Raw genomic sequence first — 23,098 nt, forward strand, 5'->3', positions numbered from 1 at the left:
TGTTATACTACCAGTTATGAGGGACAATACGTATGAAATTTTATATCGGATTAAAGGAGAAACATGAATAAAACTTACTTTACACTTACTACATCAAGACCCTAATGATAAGTAAATCATGTATAATAGGGCTGTCATTTTTGAGAAAAAAAAAATCTAATTTGAACAGATATCAAATATCAAGCAATGTATTTGAATATCTACGCCTCCGATGGCGTATGTAAACGCACCCGACTGTAAAAAATTGCACTACAGGGCACTTTAAAACCCGGAAGGTTTATTTATAGTTCAATTACAGATATTTCACATCATTTCACAATGCATATTCATTTCACAATGCATATTTGAATATCGAATAAAAAGTGACAGCCCTAATGTATAGATGTCAGTACAAATCAAGCTTTTCTTGCAATTTTGCCACCTGTCATTTGTACAGTCCTAGGGATACTTTTCATACACGAGAAGATACTTTTCAGATACTTTTCATACACGAGAAGCATGTTCAAACTCCAAGTACCCGTATTTAGGTACCAAGTCAGCATTGAAATTGAAAAAAATGTGGCGATACCAGCATTTCTGTAGTACCGAGTATATTCGGTACCCACAGCTGTCCATTTGATTCCATGTTTATTTACGCGCAGGGCTGTAGCAGAATAGTGTCTATGAATATTAACCTGCAAAATACTATTTCAATATTACTCCTGCATTTTCTGCGTCTCCGTGTGAATGATACACAGATGTGCAGTTTTGTTTGCAGCTCTCTCACGCACACACAATCATAAATAAACTCATTGAATTATAATTTATTCTAAATAGTCAAATAAAAAATAAAATAAAATAAACATTTAGCTGTGGTACCGAAATTGGTACCAAGAACCGTAATATTTGTATGGTATCGATACCGACTACTGGAATTTTAGTACCGTGACATCCCTAGTTCAAACCCAGACATGCAAGTAATTGCCTTGGTAACAAACAATAATATCAAGCGGCAACCTCCACCAGTTTCTGTTCAAGCCAATACGGAAGTGTAACTCATTTATTTACATTATATAAAGCCTTAAAATTCTTAATAATTAAGGACGTGGTCACTTTAGCCCCGTTTCCACCAAAATTACCCGGAACAATTTGTACCAGGAACTTTTTTACAGGAACTTTTCTCCCCCCCAGACCTGCAGCTGTCTGCGTTTCGACCGCGATAAAGTTCCGAGAAGATTAGGCAAATTAATCCGGTGATGTAGGACTGCGCGCGACTGCTTCTCCAAATCAGTGAAGGACAGTAATCATTTTTAAGTGTACCGATTGAAAGATTTAGTGGACTGTTTACATGAGACGTTATCTAAACCGATCTGGTGTTTACATGTGATGACTTTCAATAGCAATCATTTTGTCACATGCAGTTTGTCTGCCGCATCAAAAATGTCGCCGCTGTTTTCTCCAGCAGCGGAATGTGTTAACTGTAGCCATAGCAACTCTTAACGGCCACCAGGACTAATACAGTATTATTTATAGCTATTTGTTGTAAAGTGTAATAATCATCTCAGAAAAAAAAATCTTCTGTCAGGCGCAGTTAAAGTAAAAACTGCCCGGGGCAATATACACTGTGTCATTACACCAACATTATCTTTATAACTCACAAAATAAAAAGTTTACCCCTCAGAAAAATGTACTTTCCTCTCTTGTCAACATGAGCGCGGCACACGCCGTCACGTCATGTAAGGACACACACTTATAGTAATCGGTCAGGTTGTTTACATGGTGAAAAAAAATTAATAACGAGTATGGAAGAGATTCAAGCTGTGCTGCTTTTGCTGGTTATGTATAGGTTTACTAAAGAGGTAATTAACAACGACAGAAAAGAGCACTAATATGCAGATTCAGCAGCATGCAGCATATTCAGAAAGCTTGTAAAGCTAGATTTAAAATGACAATGTATATTATTATCAGCTATTACGGACATTGAACGTGAGATGGCTGAGACGACCGCGCGCCACCAGACAGAGAGCAAGACTGATATTTACTGAACGCAGAACGAACCTCGCAAAAGACTTTTAAAAATGCCCGTTGAACTAAAATGCTGCGTGAGCTCAACCAATCAGCATGTTCAGCGCCCAAGTCCCGCCCTCGAAAGTTCCTGAACTTTGAAAAAGTACTACCTCGCGAGCAGGGCCGTTTGGAGGGGGAAATATTTACCCGGAACTTCATTTAGACCCTGGTTCCTGCGGTCTAAACACACGAAGTACCACCCAAAGTTCCTAGTTCCTGGGTAAAGTTCCTGTGGTGGAAACGGGGCTTTTGAGTGACCGGTGGATAGCCATTTATCTGCTGTCTGTGAGTCATTGCGTCTTTAGAATGGCTCTTTGGAATCCTTTGGGTGATGTCACGGACACTACGTCCATTAGGGCTAAACGATAATGGTTTAACTGATGATCACGATTATTTTGCTCAAAATCATAGCAGTGTTTCCCACACATAGACTAATTTGTGGTGGGCCGCCACAGAATCAACACCAGCCGCCACATATTGCTTCGTCATTACACTAGGCTTGATGCGCTAGTAGACGTTACAGCCTGCATTCACTGTATTCATAGCCTGCATAACACTGTTGTTAGCCGCTTTTTTTATAGAAATAAAAACCATTTAGTTCAGTTGGAACTAAAAGCATCTGCTCTACTTCATACAACGTGCTGCAGTCGCACATGCACAGATAAATTAATTGGGACTTGAAAAGCAAGAGCGCATTCAAAAGCAATTTCAATACACCCATTTTGATATAGCCCAAAAACTGCACACAATATTTTTTTAATAAATTAGATCAATTAGAAGAAAGAAGAAGAAAAAAAAGAAGAAAAAAAAAACACAACTAGCCTCTAGCTCACCTAATCAAATAGCTGAGGGGTGGATGATTTTTTTTGACCAGCTAATTTTTTTTTGCCAAAAATATTTACTGTCCTCAAGAGTTTAAGGTTTCAAAGTCACAAGATTGCATACATCACTGTTTTACAACACATATCCAATCGCAGAAAAAAAGAGATTGTACCATACATTGGACAATATTGTCTGGCATTTATTAACACATACAACTTCAAGCCAACAGTGATTATACCAACAGACAGCTGCTGCTTCTACAAGACAAGCACAGCAAATGCCATTTAGGAGAAAAACTTGGAACTTAGACAGATCTCACCGATGAGCTGCATCAGGTCCCTCATAATCGTATTTGCAACCATTTAGTACAAGACTCAAATGAACAAGGACAAAAAGACATTGCTGTGCAGTCTATTTAACAAAACTCCTTAAAGGGATAGTTCACCCAAAAAATAAAATTACTCCATGATTTGCTCACCCTCAATTTATTCAGCATAGTCTTCTCTTTCTTGTTTGTGTTCAATCCTCAAATAAAGATTCAAACGGTTGTGAATCAGTGTATTGATTCATGATCGACATTGGCTATCCGAATCATTGATCAATTCACTGATTCAGAACCGTTTGAATCTTTATTTGAGGATTGAACACAAACCAAGAAGACTATGCTGAATAAAGTCATAGTTTGTGTTATTTTTGGACCAAAATGTATTTTCGATGCTTCAAGAGATTCTAACTAACTAACTGATGTCACATATGGATTACTTTGATGATGTTTTTATTCCCTTTCTGGACATGGACAGTATTGTGTGTATACACTTGGATATGCTCTCGGACTAGGCTTGGGCGGTATCCAAATTTTGATACCGTCAAACCTCCTCCCTATTTTACCTCGGTATACGGTATTACCATGAATAATTAAAACATTATGTAAGGCTCAGACAGCGTCAACAAACTGTTGGCTTGGCTTTTATATATATATATATATAGGCCTATATTTTTATTTTATTTTTTACATTTGAGCCCCTGCCCCTGAGAAACTCTCTGCACGTTTTATGCATACCGTTATGAGACAATTGACTTTTTTTTTTGTGAGTCCCATGTCCACTTGATTTTTGTGGAGTTCATGCTTATTGCTTACATTGCCAGCTGTGTGACAAAAGGCTTCGGCAATATTACAGCATAGTCTGAGGGTGCGCTCGGTTTTTCATCCACGCAGCAGTGAGTGGATGGTGGTTTCGGATATGCGCCCTTAGGTTCAAGGTATTTCCATCTCTCGCGGTCATCTTTTTGTTGCACAATTTGCAAATTGCCTCGTCTGTATTTACCGTCAAAACCCAAAATACTTCCAAACTGCAGAAGTTGTGTTCTTTTTCGAGACCGAATAACTCGAATAAGTATTAGTATTAAATATTTAATAATTAATTGTTGATCAGCAATATGTAAGTTGATCTGTTTTTTTTTTTTGACGGTTTGACGGTATTGAAACTGATACCGTTGCTATTTTTAGATCCCACGGTATACCATTTTACCGTATTACCGCCCAAGCCTATCTCGGACTAAATATAAAATATTTTAAAAACTGTGTTCTGAAGATGAACGGAGGTCTTATGGGTGTGGAACGACATTAGGGCGAGTCATTAATTACAACAATTTAGTTTTTGGTTGAACTGTCCCTTTAAAACAAAACGGGGTAGGATGTGATGATCCGGTTTAGCTTGGTGTTATGATCTGATATCAGCAAAATAACTAATGCAAATCTGCATTTCTGAGAACAATATGAAACATTTCTGCAGTGTTTTGCATGTAATACAGGAGCTTGGTCATGGAGACAGGGAAATCTCATGCAAACACAATGCAAAGAGTTGTTCTTGTTAACTATGGAATCGTCGATAGTATACAAAAAAGAAAATATCTATACTTTTTTTTTTAAATCACCTGGACAATAATTAAAATGCATATATTACAGGACAGAGAGAGAACTTCAGTTGTACCTATCTAATAGCAATACATTCTTATCTTGCGCATGTGAGCGGTGCTGCTATTTCCTAAGTATATTTCCTAAGTGTCATTCTAAAATCAGAAAATGTCAAACCATAATAGTGGATAATTTGACTAACTTATTTAGTTGCTGTACTATTGGTTTCTAGTACTATTGCTGTACTATTGGTTTCTAGAAGTTGAGCAGGAACTTTTGGAGTTCCTGCTCAACTTCTGTATCAGCTGTCGATTCACTGTATTCACTCCAGCTGGTAGATGAGAATCGTGCCGCTGCTCATTTGCATCAAGAAGCTCAAATCTGTCACACCACCAACGGTCACTGTCACTCATGTCACTAGAAATGGCTAACTCTCATTGACAATAAATTAATTTAGGTTGTTTTGTCACTGCTAATCACTACGTGAATGCCACTTCAAGGAATAGTTAGTTCAAAAGAATGGGACATTCTTACTCAGCACAGAACACAATTTTGCATTCCACTGCATAGTTTAAATGGGCGCTAGACCAGAAATTTTCAACTGGCCCTTGAGGTCCACTTTCCTGGAGAATTTAGCTCTAAACTCAAACTTGCCTCTAACTACATAAGCCTGAAGACCATTAGCTGTGTTCAAATTAAAGGGGTACTTCAGCGCAGGGAAGATGAATCTGTATTTAAACTGAGTCATTAATGTAGTAGAAATGTGAAATTATTTTTCAGTTTGGTGCTTTCTAGACTGAGAAAAGACAGAAAGTGTTTTGTCGTCTCATGGGGATGAAAGACTACAATTCCCAGAATACTTCACTGCCCTGTGAGGCCACTCCCAAAGCCACCGCTACTGAATCACTTTTACTTTCCCACCACCGCATTTATCTTCATAAAATTAGTTCAGTTAGAGAACAGACACTACAATTAAAAACGGAACATGTAGGTTCAATATTTTCTGATTTAGCCGCTGAGGAAGTGTCAGCACACACGCAGCAGGAGTTTTACACGCATCGTGATGACCTGAATGAAGAGGCTGTATGCTAGGCCACGCTTTCAAAATCTGAGCATTGTTAAAGATTTTATTGGAATGAGAGTATATTCGAATGATCGTGCTTCCCCCCTCTTATTCCCTGAGACGAGAGATTTATGTACATTATTTCTGAAAAAACAAATTCTCTTTTTTTAGCCAGAAGCTAAAGACTACAGCCAGTAGAAAGAGCTATTTCCACATGTTTTCAACCGGTCCATGGGGAATGGGATCGCACTCGAGCACTCGGCTCAGGCAGCTACGGGGATTCATGTAAATGGAGTGGCGCAAAGTGAGTGTTTTAAATTTTCAAATGAATTCCTCTGAAAGTTAAGCTTCCAAAAGGCATTTACTGAAAACACACCAGAATAAACATGCGCTGTGAATATATGCCGCGCCTTACGCTTACCTCAGCTCTTCACTCTCAGGATAAATGTAATCTGTGATTTCTCTTGCTCGGTTCACTCACGTTATTGAACAGACACGTTCAGTTTTTCTAATTGTAGTGTCTGTTCTCTAACTGAATTGATTTTATGAAAATGAACGCAATGGGAATGTGATCCAGTAATCCAGCGGTGGTAGGGCAGCGAAGCAAGTGCATTCTGGGAGTCGTTGTCTTTTATACCCATGAGACAAAAATATATTTCCTGTCTTTTCTCAGTCTAGAAGGCACCAAATTCAAAACCAAATTAATTTCACATTTCTACTACATTAATGACCCAGTTTAAATGCAAAGCTAAATGCTAAATCACTGAAGTAACCCTTTAAATGGGATGGTCTAGCCTACGAATGAGCCTATGAAGGAGTGTTCTAGCAATTTTGACAGCTGCCACTGACAAGCAACAGCATTACTGTACTAGACTTTTAGTTATATTCAACTGTCTGAAAACATAATTCCTGTCTTGTTAGAGAGTTCCTGTCTTAATGTTTACCGTGGCCTATTTATGTACAAAATGGAGTATCTATAAAATCACATCTTAGTTAGATCTAAGTCAGCATTTGAACAGCTTTAAAGTTGTTGTTTTTTGTTGTCTTTATTACATTTGTATTGTACGTTGAAACATAATACTTGCATTTGCATTTTATCACCAAATAAAATGTCGGGCGAAGTAGGGGTGTGCGATATTGACAAAACAATTATATCAAGATTTTCTAAGATTTTCTCAATAATGATAATTAGACAATATTTTGCTGAGTGTTATTTTGCTGGTACCTTGGTGCTGGTGATCAGCTGACTCCTAAAGTTGTTGATATTATTCATATTCTGTGTGGTGGTCAGTTCACAGCAGTGACAGAAATCATCTTTTCCAAAAAGTTTAAATTGATTTATTTTTTCCTTTTATGAGCATTTTTACTTTCACTAACAAGTCACTGTTAATGAGTGAGTCATTGAGATTCAACCAATTCATTCAAATGACTGATTCATTCAGGAACAAATCATTTGACTATCTATCCTAGTCACTGATTCATTGATTCAACTGATTCATTCAAAAAGCTGATTCATTCAGTAAGAAAATACCACGTGTTGCTCAGAGACGCGATTACAATGGTGTGACTTTGCTTTGAACTATTCTCGATTGCAAAATAGAGTAAAAATGGGCAATATGGTGTCTAAAATGTAAGTCACTTACTATTAAATTCTTGTTTAGTAAACTTGTACAAAATCAATATCACATTTGTTATCATGCTAATATCTGAATTCTTCCTGTGATATCTATTAAAATACATGCAGTGAGAGTGGCGAACATGGCGAACGCGCAATCTGTTGGATTTTTCCTCATGACAGCTTGTTAGTTTTAGTGTGTGATGGGTCTGAATTTCGCAGGGGATTGCACATAATTCTACTAATCCCCGCAGATGTCGCACTCAAATCTGAAGCGCACACGCACCGTAATAAAGCCACCTCTGAAATACGTGCAACTATTTGCTTCTTTTTACAGCTTATTATTGGTCGAATGCACTCAAAAAAATTCTCAGTGCACATCTTGAAGAGTATTAAGATAAACACAGTCATAAACAGTTCAGGAACAATGAGTAACAGGAACAGTGCCTTAAAGGGACAGCAGTTATTTGTTATTCAAACTACAAATGATCACACTGCTCGAGGGATTAACTTGTGTAACTTTAATGGTTTCATCTGTAGGCTATTTAATTGTTTACAAAGAACATTATCCAATGTTGTTTTAAATTGTATTACTTTGCATTGTTTTAATTCAGTTTCTTACCTGAATGTTAGGGCGTTTTCACACCTGAAAGTCCGCACCAAGGTCCGAACCAAAGTTTGTGTTTGGACATTTGGTTCGTTTTGGTTTGCTTTCACATTGCAGCTATGTCCGCGCACCAAAGAACTTTACATGACGCACTGGCGTCCTGTCGTCATTATCTATGTGGGCTGATCTTAACATTGATTGGTTTGTTAGCGGACGTGTCTGACGTCAGTGTGTTGTCAGTTCAGCGGCTAACTTTGACAAGAATGAATGAATAGACGCATATCGTTGCCAATACTCTTAATATTATGGCATTACTATCTGCAGCACCAACTATACTCGAGGCAAATTCACCAAATGAACGTCCTCGCAGTGCAAACATTTTATCGGCGCTGAAAGAAAAGGAGGAGAAGACTATGCTACTTTTTTAGCCAAACAATGTATTTTAGTTATGTTTAAATAACTAAATGTATATAATGTATACATTCCATAATGTATTTTTAAATTTTATCTAGGCTATATTGATTATGAAACGTGCACAGATGTGCTATATATGTCAAAGACATCTGGTCAGAAATGAATTTGACCACTTCATTAAGTTTTGTTGTGTATGAAGCTTTGTATAAATTGTACCTTAATTTTAATAAATGTTTCATCATTTGCCTGAATTTAATAAGTAAGCTTTAATAAATAATATAGCAGACAAACCGTGACATGAACTTGAGCGGTCTCATAAATAAACCGAAACTCACCGACAACCGGCTACTTGTCTCTAGGGGTGACCCCTAATAGTCGAAGATTCGATGCATCGATATGCAGGACCGGATTCGACCACTGATCTCATGGTCGAATCTTTGGGTGTTATGAAACGAGGATCATACCATTTTGGCAATATGGGGGTGCTCAATATTAGTGTTATAAAGACGTGTCGCGGCACTGAGCTTTGCACCGGACGTGCCGCGCCTTTAAAATTTGAACGCATACACCGAAGGCGGCATTCGACGCCTGTCCGCGGCGATTAAATGTATATTTCCCTCAAATCGTGAATGTACGTGCTGATTTCAGCCTGTGCTACAAGATACACTCATCGTGCAGCTCTTCTGTCAGAAGTCAATTCAAAATTGAGCTCGCGCCTATATAATGTTCACGTCTGCCCTAAGCTCTGCCCTAAGTGAGACACGCACCTAACCTTCAGTCCGGTGTGCGACCCCCTTCAGGCACAATCGGCTTAAGAATGTGCATATAAACTCACTGAAAGTGTTCTTTTCCTCTCTAGGCAGGTATTTTTTTAGGTTTTATTTATCAAAATGTTCTTTTATATATTTGTGTGATGTTCTGTGTTTCGATCGTGGCTTTTAAATGTTATGAGAGAATGGTTAATTTACGAATGTAGTGTAGCCTAGTTTTGATCACTTTATTAAAAGTGGTGGCTGTGTGCCGTGTGTAAAGTAAAATAAAAATAGTCTTAGCCTCCTACTGACTAGTGTCCTGCCTTTCCCAACCCGTTACCGTTTTTTTTTTCCTCCAGTCTATGGTTTACACACACACAGATGATTCGACTATCGGTCGACCATAGAGAGATTCGAAAATTCTGATTCGAATGTGTAAATCCTTAGTCGGGGACACCCCTACTTGTCTCACAGACATGAGATATATATATATATATATATATATATATATATATATATATATATATATATATATATATATATATATATATATATATATATATATATATATATATATATATATATATATATATATATATATATACACACTCGAAAATAAATAGTCAAGCAAAGCATGCGGTTCACGCGAGCTGACTACACAAGCGGTTCGGTTTAAAATGCTGCGCACTCAATCACTGCATGTGCTGTGAGTTTAACCTGTGTTTTTTCACTAATCCTACACCAGAACTTCCTGTAAATGGTCTGAAAGTCTGAACTATACAGAAAATGCTTTCACAGAAGAAACAAACCAAACGTTTGTTTAGTTTGGTCCGGACCGAGGTCCGAGGGAGGTTTCACACCTGTAATTTTGGTTCGTACCAAACTGAAAAGTCCGAAAGTCCGGAACAAACAAGGTAGGTGTGAAAGCACCCTTAGACCTACCTGAAAAAATAAAGCAGTCTATTTCATTTGTATCTTTTATTTTATTGTATTTATTTGTGCTATTGTTTGTAATCCATTTATTTGTTCTTATTTTATTACTGTTTATTCGTTAGACCTACCTGAAAAAATAAAGCAGTCTATTTCATTTGTATCTTTTATTTTATTGTATTTATTTGTGCTATTGTTTGTAATCCATTTATTTGTTCTTATTTTATTACTGTTTACTCGTTTTTTGAAATTCAATTTACAATTCGAAATCAAGCTTCCTTGTGCTGTGTGTAAGCTATTGCAACACAATTACACAAGCGTGTTAACGTTGTAAAAAATACATTGCGTTATCAAATATTTGTGAGATCATTTTAATAGTAATTGAGGGACCTTTAAGTTCAAGTTCAAAAACGTTAATCTGCTAACTCTCCTGACTACTTTGTTGGACAAAATGGCGGAGTCGCCAGATGGCGGACTATGATTGGACAGATCGCCTGTCAATCAAACTCCCTGCGGGACAGCCTTCGTTGTGCTGTTGACACATTCGACTTTCAAATGCTACCTTTAAAGGACATGGCCTCTAAATCAGGACACAGCTCTTTATTAGCTTGTTCAGGTGTGATTGATTAGGGCTTGGACCTAAACTCTGCAGGAAAGTGGACCTCGAGTTCCAAAGTTGAGAGCCCCTGCACTAGACAGACACGTTAGATTGCTGCCCTCATGTCTTTTGCATCCCTTCAAACATAGCAAGGCATTCTAAAAATGTGGTGCCCCAGTTAAAAATTCAGCTTTCAAAAAGAAAACCATTGAGATGTTCCACTACCCTGCATCTCTTTTAAAAGCAAATATGTATCATCTAAAACTATTTTCTACTTTTTATGGAACACTTGAGAACCAGATTACTGAATGAATCATTAACTGACAACACTGAGTTAACGGCTCACTGAAGAGAAAGATTTTCAGTGAATAATTACTATTTTGGTTAGTTCCTCATATACATTTGAAAAGATCGAACGGATCTGTTCTTTGTGCTCTCGAGCAGGAAGATGACACACAGAATTGACCTCTGCCACACATGGCTATCTTCACCTGCATCATCAGGTCAGCCTCTTATCAGTGTGTGGAGGCAGCTTGTGTAACCACGTGAGAAATTATGACAAATGACTTTGACCTTGACTGACAAATACAATAATTTACACCATTTATTGTCAATACTTTGGAACAACAAAATATCATATTTTTCTATTTTTCCCTACAGGGTTCAAGGACAGCCTCTAAACTGAAGACTGTCCACCATGTGACTCACGGCTCAGCTACACATGAGCAGGTATTCAATAGGAAAAGCATTAATAATTTAACATTTCTTCCTTGTTGCTTTCCAAACACTGCTCATCCCAATTTGTGAGCATTTAGCACAGCTTAGTGTAACCCAAAACTAGTCAATACTCAAGCTGTTCCTGTGTGAAGACAAATAAAACGAGAAAAGCGTTTTTGATTTGGTGTGCTCTTCTACCAGATTCAACTTTGTATAGGTGAAGAATGCACAAAACTACACCAAACATGACAACGCAGAATCAATAAATGTCTTAAATTTGCCAAATGCAATGGCGCATAAAAAGAAAACTCCAACACTAAATGTGAGAGAGAACCATTTAAACATCACTTAAGTTAACTTTTGATCGTCATCTCAAACAAACAATTTGATTAAGCAGCTATTAGACACTAGTAGGTATGTAATGGTGTGGAAATGTTCCCACTGGTTAATCGACGCGTGACAACACCAGTAATACTGATATCAACGGCAGGGGCTATTAAATTGCTCATTCTAAACTGAAAGGAATATGTGCACGACCGCTCGGGCATTAATAATGGTGCGGAGCAAAGCGAGTGTTTTCACTGAATTCCTATGGAAGTAGAGTTTCGACTGGAATGGACTGAAAAAGCGATATTGGTGCGCATTTTACTTTCGGTTTAGAATTAGCATCAATTTGGGGGCAGGTTGCTTGAATGGTGGGCTCATTAGCCTATTATTCTAAGTGAAAAACACAACAACAAAACAGCACAATGAAAAACTAACTTAAATGTGCGCTGCTTTTACATTTTTTCACTTTGAAAACAAATCTTCCCTTCATCTTGTCATTCAGCTCCTCACTCCTGTGATATGACTACAGCAGGGCTATTCAAATCTTACCCTGGAGGGCCAATGCACTGCAGTTTAGCTCCAACCCTGATCAAACACACCCACCTGTGATTTTCTAATGATCCTGAAGACATTGATTAGCATGTTCATGTGTGCTTGATTAAGGTTGGAGCTAAACTCTGCACTGCATTGGCCCTCCAGGGTAAGATTTGAATAGCCCTGACGTACAGGTTCACATTTAAGCCTACAGGTATATCACCCAAACCTAGAAACTATTTATTTTATAGCCTTCACACTAGGGCTGGGCGATATGGCCAAAATTTCATATCCCGATATAGCTCATTTGATATCCCGATAACGATATACATAACGATATAGCAATTTTTCTGTTAATTCAGTTTATGAATAGTCTATACAAAATTGCAATGTGGAAATGCAGTTTGAAATGATATACAAAACAAATAAAGGTAGTATGGACTACATTTTTATTTTATTTAGAACCTTTTTTTCAAGCAAGACAGTTGGTAAAGTTAACACCTGCCTAGGGATGTTAACCGATGACCGTTTGACCGATGGTTGACCGTATCAACGTTAACCAAAAGTTGTCGGTTAAAAAAAAAAGTGATCTCTAAATTAGGCTATTACAGTGGACTAAACACTACTACAATTAGCCATCTCATTCCAAAATCTTTTTGTGTGAAGTGAACATATCCCTCACACTCAATTTTTCATAACTCGCCTGTTTGTACTTAATAAACCAATAAAAACATTTGACGCGAGGTCACAGCGTTTGGGTTTGCGCGCTCACAAGGTTTGCAAAAAGTAAACACTCGAGGTTAGAGCCGGGGCAGACGACAGGATGAAGCTTGCATTTCGCATAAGATAAGCTTACATTTGGAAATATATTACATCTACATTTCAGTTGTAACACATAATGTGTTGATCGTCTTTCTTTATTATTGTTAGCACTACCTCGAACCAAAGCGGCGTCTCTTCGGAGCTGTCTTAAATGAGCCGCGGCAATGCTTCAAATGAGCTTCTTACGCTAGACAAATGCCCTTATTTTCAATGCGATCACCTTGTACCCAAACCATTTCGAAACTAAGGAGCCATTTGTCCTCAGATTACAAACAAGCTCCTCGGCGGCGCGTTTGCGGGACTCGTGTTTCGCGCTGTGGGATTTTAAAAAAAAGTAACGTGAGAGAGAGAGAGAGAGAGAGAGAGAGAGAGAGAGAGAGAGAGAGAGAGAGAGAGAGAGAGAGAGAGAGAGAGAGAGAGAGAGAGAGAGAGAGAGAGAGAGAGAGAGAGAGAGAGAGAGAGAGAGAGAGAGAGAGACTGAGACTCGCGGCTGTTATTTAAAATAGCGCAGCATATTTTAAACTAATCGGTTAACCGGTTTCAACCGGCTAATGAGGCTCGGTGGTCGGTCAAGAAAATGTTTAGTTTTCGCCATCCCTACACCTGCCATTAAAATATTTCAATATATGGCTATATGGTGTGCCACTCGTAAAAGCCCGTTGCAGCGTTTGTGTCTGAAGTTTGTTTTGAGCGCTTATGCCACCACTCTAGCATAATTCCTCTGAGAATTACCCTGGTCTGAACCGCGACCGTCTTCCTCCGTGTTTGTTTATGTATTGCAGCGTGCACGTGCATGCCGTGGCGTGAGGTGCATCTTGACGTAAAATTCTGCCGTAAACGCCTTATCGTGACATAAGCGATAGAAGCTAATATAAAACGATAGACATTTTCTATCGTCCAGACGATATATTTCATCATATCGCCCAGCCCTACTTCACACCATTTTTTAAATAAAATGTTACCTTTTTTATATGAAAATTCCTATTACTTGTTCAATGATTATGATCTCAAATCGGCACTTATAATACAATTGTTTAAAATTATTTTAGATTAAATATAGCAAGTCAAACTGTATGGCACTGCTGAATGTCACATTAACTTGCTTTATTTGTTATCTTGTAAAAGGTTGACGAATGGTCTTATCTATCTTCATGATTGGCTGATTGTCTCTGCCCTTGCCCATGGTCCACATAATCAGTCTAGAGCTTTCTGCGTACAATCAACACTCTTGCTACTCTTAGTACCAGTGTGCAACAAAATGAAATTAGCCGTGAAATGCCTGTGAGTAAGCAGGAGGCGCATCAACTCTCCTCAATCCAACCTGTCCATAAATTGGCTTTAGAAGGAAACCCAGAAATCCAATTCAAATCAATATTTGCAACACACTACACATGAACCAATACAGGCTACTTCCACTCTGTGATGAATTATAATCTGGATTCATTAAGAGAGAGAGGAGGTAAACAAAGAACTCCCATAAGATTCCCACCATAAAATACTGTCCAAATAGACTACACCATTACAAAACAACAACAACAAAACACACACACACACACACACACACACACACAATAACAGCTTAATCACACTTGTCTCCCAAAGAAAATAATGAAATCGATCCAAACACAGAAAACCCAACAGTGTGAGTCAATAAAGATGAAAAAAGTCAATAGACCTGCACTCAGCAGTCAAATTTTGGAGCCACTAGGAGACTCTGACTGAAGTCTAGTGCCTGCATGGCTCACTCGAAGGAATCTTGCTTTAAACAGCCAGTGGAACTGTACATTTAGATGCCTAGTCCAACTCTGAATAACTTTATTAAAAAGGTCAGGAACAATTGCAGTTCTTTATTGGCATTGATGGTTCCATGAAGAACCTTTGGACATTACGTACAAAAGCGTTATAGCAGTTCTCCACACACAGTTCAGCGCGCTTTTGCACCACGGTTCATCTTAAATCTGACAATCTATAATATGGTCTGTTGAAAATAACGTGTAAAACAGACAGAGTTCGCCTAATGTGTGTTTCGGTCGATGGATACACATTTCAGCTTCCCAATAAGGTTACAACAATGATGATGTGGACAAAACTCTCACTCTTTGTAAACTTTGTTCAATGTGAGTGCTGTACGCTCTGAAATGACCAGTCATTTATGCCGTCATCTTCCGGCTGTTGATAGCGTATGATCACAGGTGAGGCCTGGACAGCACAAGTCGTTATTTGTGTTTAAAGTAAGCTCATTTAAGATTTGCTAATTTAAGCGCAAGAAGACGCAATTGAGAACGCGTGTGACGTGAGAAGATTTGCGTGGGGACTCATTCAGAGCGCACAAATCCGGGTCTCAGACAACGTGCAAATATTGAGTTCTAATTCAAGTGTTGTGTTTAAACGGACAAATTCACACAAAATTGTTGTCAACATGTCTTGATAAGCATCTTTGCAAACATAACAGGTTATGTCTTAAGTGAACATAAACAGTCGAGAAAGACGACGCATGTGTGAAGTATGAGGGAATTATGTCTTAAAGTGACAGCAGCCTAATATTTCTGTTTTCTGTGATTTTAATGTTAATCAAACACTAAAAGACAGGGAAATCGCTCACTGCTCTTGACTGAATAGCTTTTGTAACTTTAATAAGGATTCATCTTTATTTAATTTATACAATGAAGATTATATGAAATGTTCTTTTACTTTTCAATGAATATAGTTTTTGAATTTATTCAATTTCTGTACCTGAAAACTACTGTCAGATAACCTAAAAAGCACTGTTTATTTTATTTTTACCTTTGCTTGTAGTTTGATTATTTGTTCTTAGTGTCATTATTTTTTATTAGACACTAGTCTTTTTTCCCCTATACATACAACATACCGAACCGTACCAAAACCTTGACCCTAAACCGTGATAAAAACCCAAACTATGAGTAATCAGGGTTCGCACTTCCAGAGATCATTTGTAATTTTACTATGATGGGAATAAAAGAAAAGGATGATGCCAAATATTGCTCTCCAAGTCAGTGGAGAACCCAAAATGGTTCTTCTCTATAGCATATACTTTTGGAATATGTATTCTTAAAAGTGAAATAGAAGAAAAGGCTGGTCTTACCTGTGTAACCTGCACACCAGCCCCAAGACGCCACCATTGCCAGTAACCACCTGAACATGACCCCTTCAATGTACCAGAACGTTTGGGCATCCAGAACTCTTAAAGGCTGCAGGATTATCAGGTAGAGGCAATAGGACGGGATCGCGACACAGTTATTGACAAACATGAAGGTGAAACGGAGCAGCGACTTCATTAAGATCCAGATCAATTTGCGGGCTGCATCCAGATGGGGAGCCATACTTTACTGACCTGCCTGCAAAAACAGAAAGTAACAAAATTAAGCAAATTACATCTCAACACTTCAGCAACGCCTACAGCTGATGTACATTTAAATCAATCTAGTGAACACAAGCCGAGGGGGCGACAAAAGTACAAGTTAATGGACTGTACAAGAATGTATAAAGACATAGCTTACTTACACATGTGAAGTGAACTGATTTACTAACACATCCAGTAACCTCAGATAGAAATGTGCCGGTTCATACTAACACCCTTTAAGCCAGTTAGACTTTGATATCTGTGTATCGTGCTAAACAAACAAAGAAAAACTTGGGTTCAAATTAAATGGAGTCTTTCCTGATAAGCATGTTAAGGTGGAGCCACTTCAAGTTCTGAAGCCAAAGTGATCAAGATCCACTTTATTTATTACATGTCGTGATCAATCCTATTTTGTACTGTGTAACTTTGTCACATAAAAATTAACCAGTACAAAATAATAATGATAAGATTGACGGTGATGGTAATTATGCATATAACAAGAAAGATATTTCCAATCACAATAAACGAAGATAAATAACGTTTGATTGCGTTTCATTTTAACACACTTCAGCTCAGTAATTGTTGGTTAAATGCCTTTTATTAATCTGTTTATGGTTAACGTTACTTTTAATAGGAATCATCTGAATTAAGGTTAATTGTTTAAAATGTGGTGTTGAAAAGAGCGCTAACGCTGCTAAAATGCTACATGCAGTTAAATGCTGCTTTAACAGTACTACCTATTTATTCTGAAACATAAACAATTTTCTAGTTACTCAAATGTAGACACACAAATGAATGAATAAAACATGATAAAATATACAATCCCTAATGCTAAATAAAGCATAAAGTGTGTCTGTGCGTGCGCTGCTGTGTTAGCATGCTAGGCTAATGCGAACTCGGGTCATTAATTCCGTTTAACGGTCACATCTGATCATCACACATGATTCAATTCTTTTTTTAAATCATCTCTTTATTTGAGTGGTTGTTTATTTATGTGTGTAATTCAATCTTCTATTATGTGTCATTCACATAAAGTGGCCGGTATCTGACTGATTCTGGTTGGTATTTAATGAGATTTGAACTAAAGTCCTTGGCGGATCCCGAGACGAACCGTACCAGAACAGGTAACTTATACACATCTAGCGTCAACGGTTCCTATTACATGAATTATCTGAAACAATCTCCTATCATTATTAATCCTCTAATCTTCACGTGAAAGTGTTTTCTCACCGTGCTAACGCGCAGCTCGCTGCTGAAGCTGCAGATGGGTTCGGACGGTTCGGTTCGGTTCGGTTCGGTCACATGTAGCGGATGATGATGATCGGTGAACCCGTGAGCTTTAAGTCGACTGCTCCACGGTTTGACTCGGTTCCTGGAGTCCGTGTCCTGATCGGATGCATGCGCTTCAGTTACACACGCGCATGTTGCTGTAGTCACGCAGCCGAACCGACGGGCGGCCGAACGAACCTCTGGATCTGCTCTCAAATCCCCGAATCGAACACAGCACACGCTTGAGATCAGATTTGTAAAATCATCTTTCCGTTCCGGATGAGGCGTGTCGGGCATGTATTCACTGGGCCTCTCCTCCGGGATGATGATGATGATGATCTTTGGCTCCGTTATTCTCGACCTCCTACAGGCTGCGGGCACGCGCAGACTCAGTGAAAGCGCGCGCAACGGTACCGGCCCAGCCAGCTCTGTTGCCGAAGAGCCCAAGAATCAAACTCGATGTGTAGGCTATATATTAAGAACAAATTTCCATATTTGGAAGGGCAGAAAACTCTTTATAAATTGTCCGCACCGTAGAATCACTGTTGAAGATTAAAAGAGCCCCAACCAGATTCCACAAACAAAATGAAACCAATAATATGCAGGTGTTGTTGGTGGTATTCCGCTGTGGCTGTATTTTTGGAAAAGTTGGTAAACTATGACACCCAGTGGGCAGATAGAAAACTCTGTCTGTCTGTCTGTCTGTCTGTCTGTCTGTCTGTCTGTCTGTCTGTCTGTCTGTCTGTCTGTCTGTCTGTCTGTCTGTCTGCTTTTGATCTTTCATTGAAACAAATCTCTAAATCTAACATTTAATTGAAAGGTAAAAATCTCTTATATTTCCATTCATATTTACGTTTTTTTGTTTGCACACCAGAGTGCTGCATGATGACATTTGTCCAGCCATGACTTCCTGTTTCTCAGGAGTATAAATATGGAAACACAAAGGCCAAATTCCTTTAATCCTTCATTACAATGAGTAAAAAGAATATAGTTCTGATGTGCAGCAAAAGATTAATTGAGCTTCACAAGTTAGAAAGTGGATATAAGAAAAAGTGTCCATTTCCACCAGCAGGCCAATAATTAAGAATGTCCAGTCAACTAAAGATGTTACGAATCTGCTTGTCCTCTACATGTGTCTATAGCCTATCGTCCTATGAAGGATGAAGATGAGAGTTTGAGTTGAACAAATAATCAAGGATCACAGATGAAGAATTGCTGAGATTCATTTTATAAAATTCATCAAACAGCACCTACATCCCCACATGTTGTTTGGGAGGGTTTCAAGAAAAATCCTCCTCGCTCATCCAAAAACAAACTCCAGTATATTTAGACAGGACTGGAACTTCAAAAGGGACTTGGTTCTATGGTCAGATGGGTTTGGTGCAAACAGGGATTGAAAATTCATCCAATTCACAAAAAAAGACCTTATCTCAAGCATGATGACTCCGATCTTTGAATATTCCGATCTAATATGACTTCTGACCTAATGTTGCCAGAATCATAATCATACAGATACAGTCTGTTTGTTGGCCAGGGGAGAACTGGCACCCCTACTGAGCCTGTTCCTCCCAAGGTTTTCTTGTCAGGTGTTCTCCAAACTCATCAGGCATTATAATAGATAATCTTTATAACTCGTTAACATTAATGGGTTCTCATTAACAAAATTAATAAATAAATAAATATAATAATAAAAAAAAAGTTTACAAAAGAGTTTAGTATGCAGAAGCAAATACATTTTTTAAAAGTAATTCCAAATAGGTGGCTCTTTTGTGAGCTCCTTTGATTATCTTATTTAGTTGACTCCTTAATGGGAAAAATTATTAACCATAGAAAAAATATTAACAAAACCATCTAAAATTATGTAATAATTGACTCACCCTCAAATTGTTCTAAACCTGCAAAAAGTTCTTTCTTCTGTTGAACACAAATGAAGATATTCTGAAAAATGTTGGCAATCCAACAGTTGCTGGCCCCCATTACCTTCCATAGGGGGGAAATACGATGGTACTCAATGGGGAACAGCAACTGTTTGGTTACAGACACTCTTCAAAATATCTTTTGTGTTCAGCACAAGAAAGAAATTAAAGGTGCCCTAGAATGAGTTAAAACAATATGTTAAATTGTTCTCTGATTTCTACATAGAGGGTATGTGGCTTATTTAGGGCAAAAATTGTCCAGATACAGTTTTACAGGTCCATTTACAACCCTATAAATTGTCCCTAGGATGTAATGCTCTGTTTTTGCTTTACTTGGAAGAGTCATGCATATTAATGTTGAGCTTTGCTCTGATTGGTTTATTTCAGCAGCTCACAGCACACAGCAGTTCAGTTGTTCAGGGAAGCGGCTCGTGAGTCCTGACTGTCCTGACAGAACACAGACCGACTGAATGACACTTTAAGCAGAACATCTCAAATGGAGATTGATAAAATACAGCCTACTTGAGCTAGCCTAGAAATCTAGACGCACCCTAGCGGCAGCTAATTTAATCTGCCCGCAAGTGTCGTCTAGGAACTCTCAATACCCTTCTGAGCTGTATTCCTCTCAATCCGGACGGGCCAATCACGTCGTGTATAGAGTCGGCGGGCGGGGCCATAATGACGACGGCTGAGTTGCGTTTGCGTGCTTCTAGTAAACACAGAAACTGGCGAACGGCGGCGGTCTTTCGAATCAGCTTTGACTGTGATTCTGGAAGACTTGGAGTTAAGCTTTTCTCTGAGAAAAGAACAAAGAACGGCACTGAAGTCATTCTTAAAAAAGGAAGATGTGTTCGGAGTTTAGCCGACCGGATATGGTGAATGTTTAATCTATCAACAAGCTCTGTTTCACCTTCGTTGCTCTGGTTGGTGTAGTGCTATCCTATCGCATGCAGAGGGAGTTTGAAAGACAACCGTTTATCCCGCCCCTCGGATTGAGCCCTAGTTTCCAGACCAAATATCTTGATGTGGGTCTGGCTTGTCAGGCTATACTTGAGCCCCTTTCACACTGCACATCGGACCCGCAATATTCCCGGAACATTGCCGGGTCGCCTTCTGTGTGAAAGCAACCACGTCCCAGAATTGATTACCGAATTGAGCCCAGGTCGGGGACCTAGTAACATTGCGGGGTTCGACCTGGGACGAGCGCTGTGTGAACAAAAGCCGAAACTAATGCCGCAACGTGTACATAGTTTGTGCGACTCCTAGAGTTTGTTTTTTCAATAATACAACCCTGCAGTGCCAGAAGAGCTTGTCTGTGTTTTAAATGCAGCGAGTTTTCGTATAGAAAATAATCTAAAATTAAACAAGCAGAAATGTGCGCAAACTGGACACAAGTCGAGACCACGGAGCTCCTTACTATCCACGCTGGAGCTGAGATCGCTCGCCATTATACGTCACATCCGGATGTCATGTGTCAACTCGATCCGGGACCGTTATGGATTGTGTGTGAAAGCACACATATTACTGTATTTCACTGGCAGTGTGAATGGACCAAATCAAGCGGCCCGGGAACAAATGCCTTGTATTTGCCGGAATCGCAGTGTGAAAGGGGCTTTGTTTATTGGTGTTTTCAGATAACCCGCGCACGAGAGAGAGGTCGCGTACATATGGTTGCCAGATGTTTAGGTAAAACACTGGATAGTATATGTGTTCTTTTCACAGAAAAGCTGTGATTGGGGGATTTAAATTACTGAAATCTGGCAACCGCAAGCATGAACGCTCTACTTTCCCTCCGACAAAACCAAAACCAGTGGTTTTTGTTCAAGTTTTTATTTTTTAAACTACATTTTATACTCATCTTTTTTCATCAACGATATTGCATGTTTATATAACGTTAGTCACAATGTAGGCTACGCAGTAACTGTGATGTACTCTGAAATACAAGCATGCAAAAACATCAGTTCTCAAAAATATAAATATAGGCCTATATAGTTTTACAAAATGAATAGAAGCCTTGTCAAATGACTATTATATGGTGGAAAAGGTGACGTTAGCTAGAAGGATTGAGTGAACGATCTGTAAGCAACATATCTATGGTTGTATTTTGTAATACAAAATAATATTAACCTTTGTCATTAGACACACTATTTAGTTTTGTATGGTACTTGGAGTTTCCTATTGTTACTGTAAGCATCTTGCGTTATCTAGACATTGCTGTCACTCTAAGAAACTTTCAATTTAATCAGAAATTGTTTAAACAGTCAACGAGTGGATAAATCACTTCTTACTGCTTGCAGGAATATACTGTAATGTTTATTGCCCCTTTCTTTCTTCAGTTTAAGACGCTGAGGTTTTTTTAAGAAGCTGGGTTTTTTTTCAAGCTTCCTTGAAATGGGCCGAGCAAACGAACAATTTTGAATTCATTTGTTGCAGTATCTGATTATAATAAACATCAATCATGACTGTTAACATGTTTTATCTGTGGGAAGGGTATGAAAAGTCCTCATGTCCCCTGCGCAGCCTGGAACATGACATTTGTGTCCATGAGAGCTGCGCTTTTCACTATTCTCGCGTGACGCTTGTTTACCTGATGCTGATGATTCAGCTCTGTGCAGTTCCGCCTGACAATGAACATGTTTGGACATATGCAAATGTTGGGGGCGTACATATTAATGATCCCAGCGAATTTGTCACAGTTGGAGTTATGTTGAGAATCACTTATTTTTCCATGGTTTTTCATGCACAAGATTTACATATGAAGGAGGCGATGGTGTTTGAGACTCACAGTATGTGATGTCCATGTACTGAACTCTTATTATTTCACTATGGCAAGGTTAATCTAATTTTTCATTCTAAGGGACCTTTAATAAAGGTTTAAACCAACTTAAACCTGAGTTTAAGAAGCCTCTGGAGCTAAAATTCAGTCATGGTAATGGAGCAATAAGGAAGGGCAGAGGGCAGAGTAGTCCAATCATGACAGACAGGGCCATTTGGCCAATCAAAGCAGAGTAGACCAGTCACTTGGCAATCTGGCAAATCAGGTTTGCAGGATGTTTTTATTTTTTATTTTTTTTAGAAAGGCTATATTGTCGTACGAGTTGTTTGAGAATCATTGAAAAATGTGGTAATGTGCAATGCATGTAAAAAAATGTTTTACCTTTAATGCATAAAACTTGTTGTAGGAATCATTTAAAACAAAATTAGGAACCTTTGTGTAGCGGGGGTATTTATTCCCGGGAAATTAGTTAATACTGTTGTCCTTTAGTCTTCAGTTGAAGTAACCTTATTGCACAAGCTTCTCAATCACAATGCGCCACTGCCCTCTTTGTACAACACTCACACCGTGCTCCCCTTTTTGCCTCTTCTCACTGTGTGTCCTGAATGTGAAAA

At 38.6% G+C, this 23,098-nt stretch overlaps 1 protein-coding gene across 1 annotated transcript in view; it reads right to left on the reverse strand.

Moving 5' to 3' along the window:
• lpgat1 (lysophosphatidylglycerol acyltransferase 1) overlaps positions 1–18,365 on the reverse strand; it is a 46,935-nt gene extending 28,570 nt beyond the window's left edge. Inside the window, exons 1-2 of the mRNA XM_067417283.1 lie at positions 17,754–18,365; positions 16,266–16,518 (exon numbers count right to left, since the gene is read on the reverse strand). Coding sequence (XP_067273384.1) covers positions 16,266–16,503 — 238 coding nt within the window. The 5' untranslated portion in view covers positions 16,504–16,518; positions 17,754–18,365. The remainder of the gene's footprint in view (positions 1–16,265; positions 16,519–17,753) is intronic.
• Positions 18,366–23,098: the final 4,733 nt, after the last annotated feature.

This window comes from Pseudorasbora parva, chromosome 15 (assembly GCF_024679245.1).
Source record: "Pseudorasbora parva isolate DD20220531a chromosome 15, ASM2467924v1, whole genome shotgun sequence".
Lineage (NCBI taxonomy): Eukaryota > Metazoa > Chordata > Actinopteri > Cypriniformes > Gobionidae > Pseudorasbora > Pseudorasbora parva.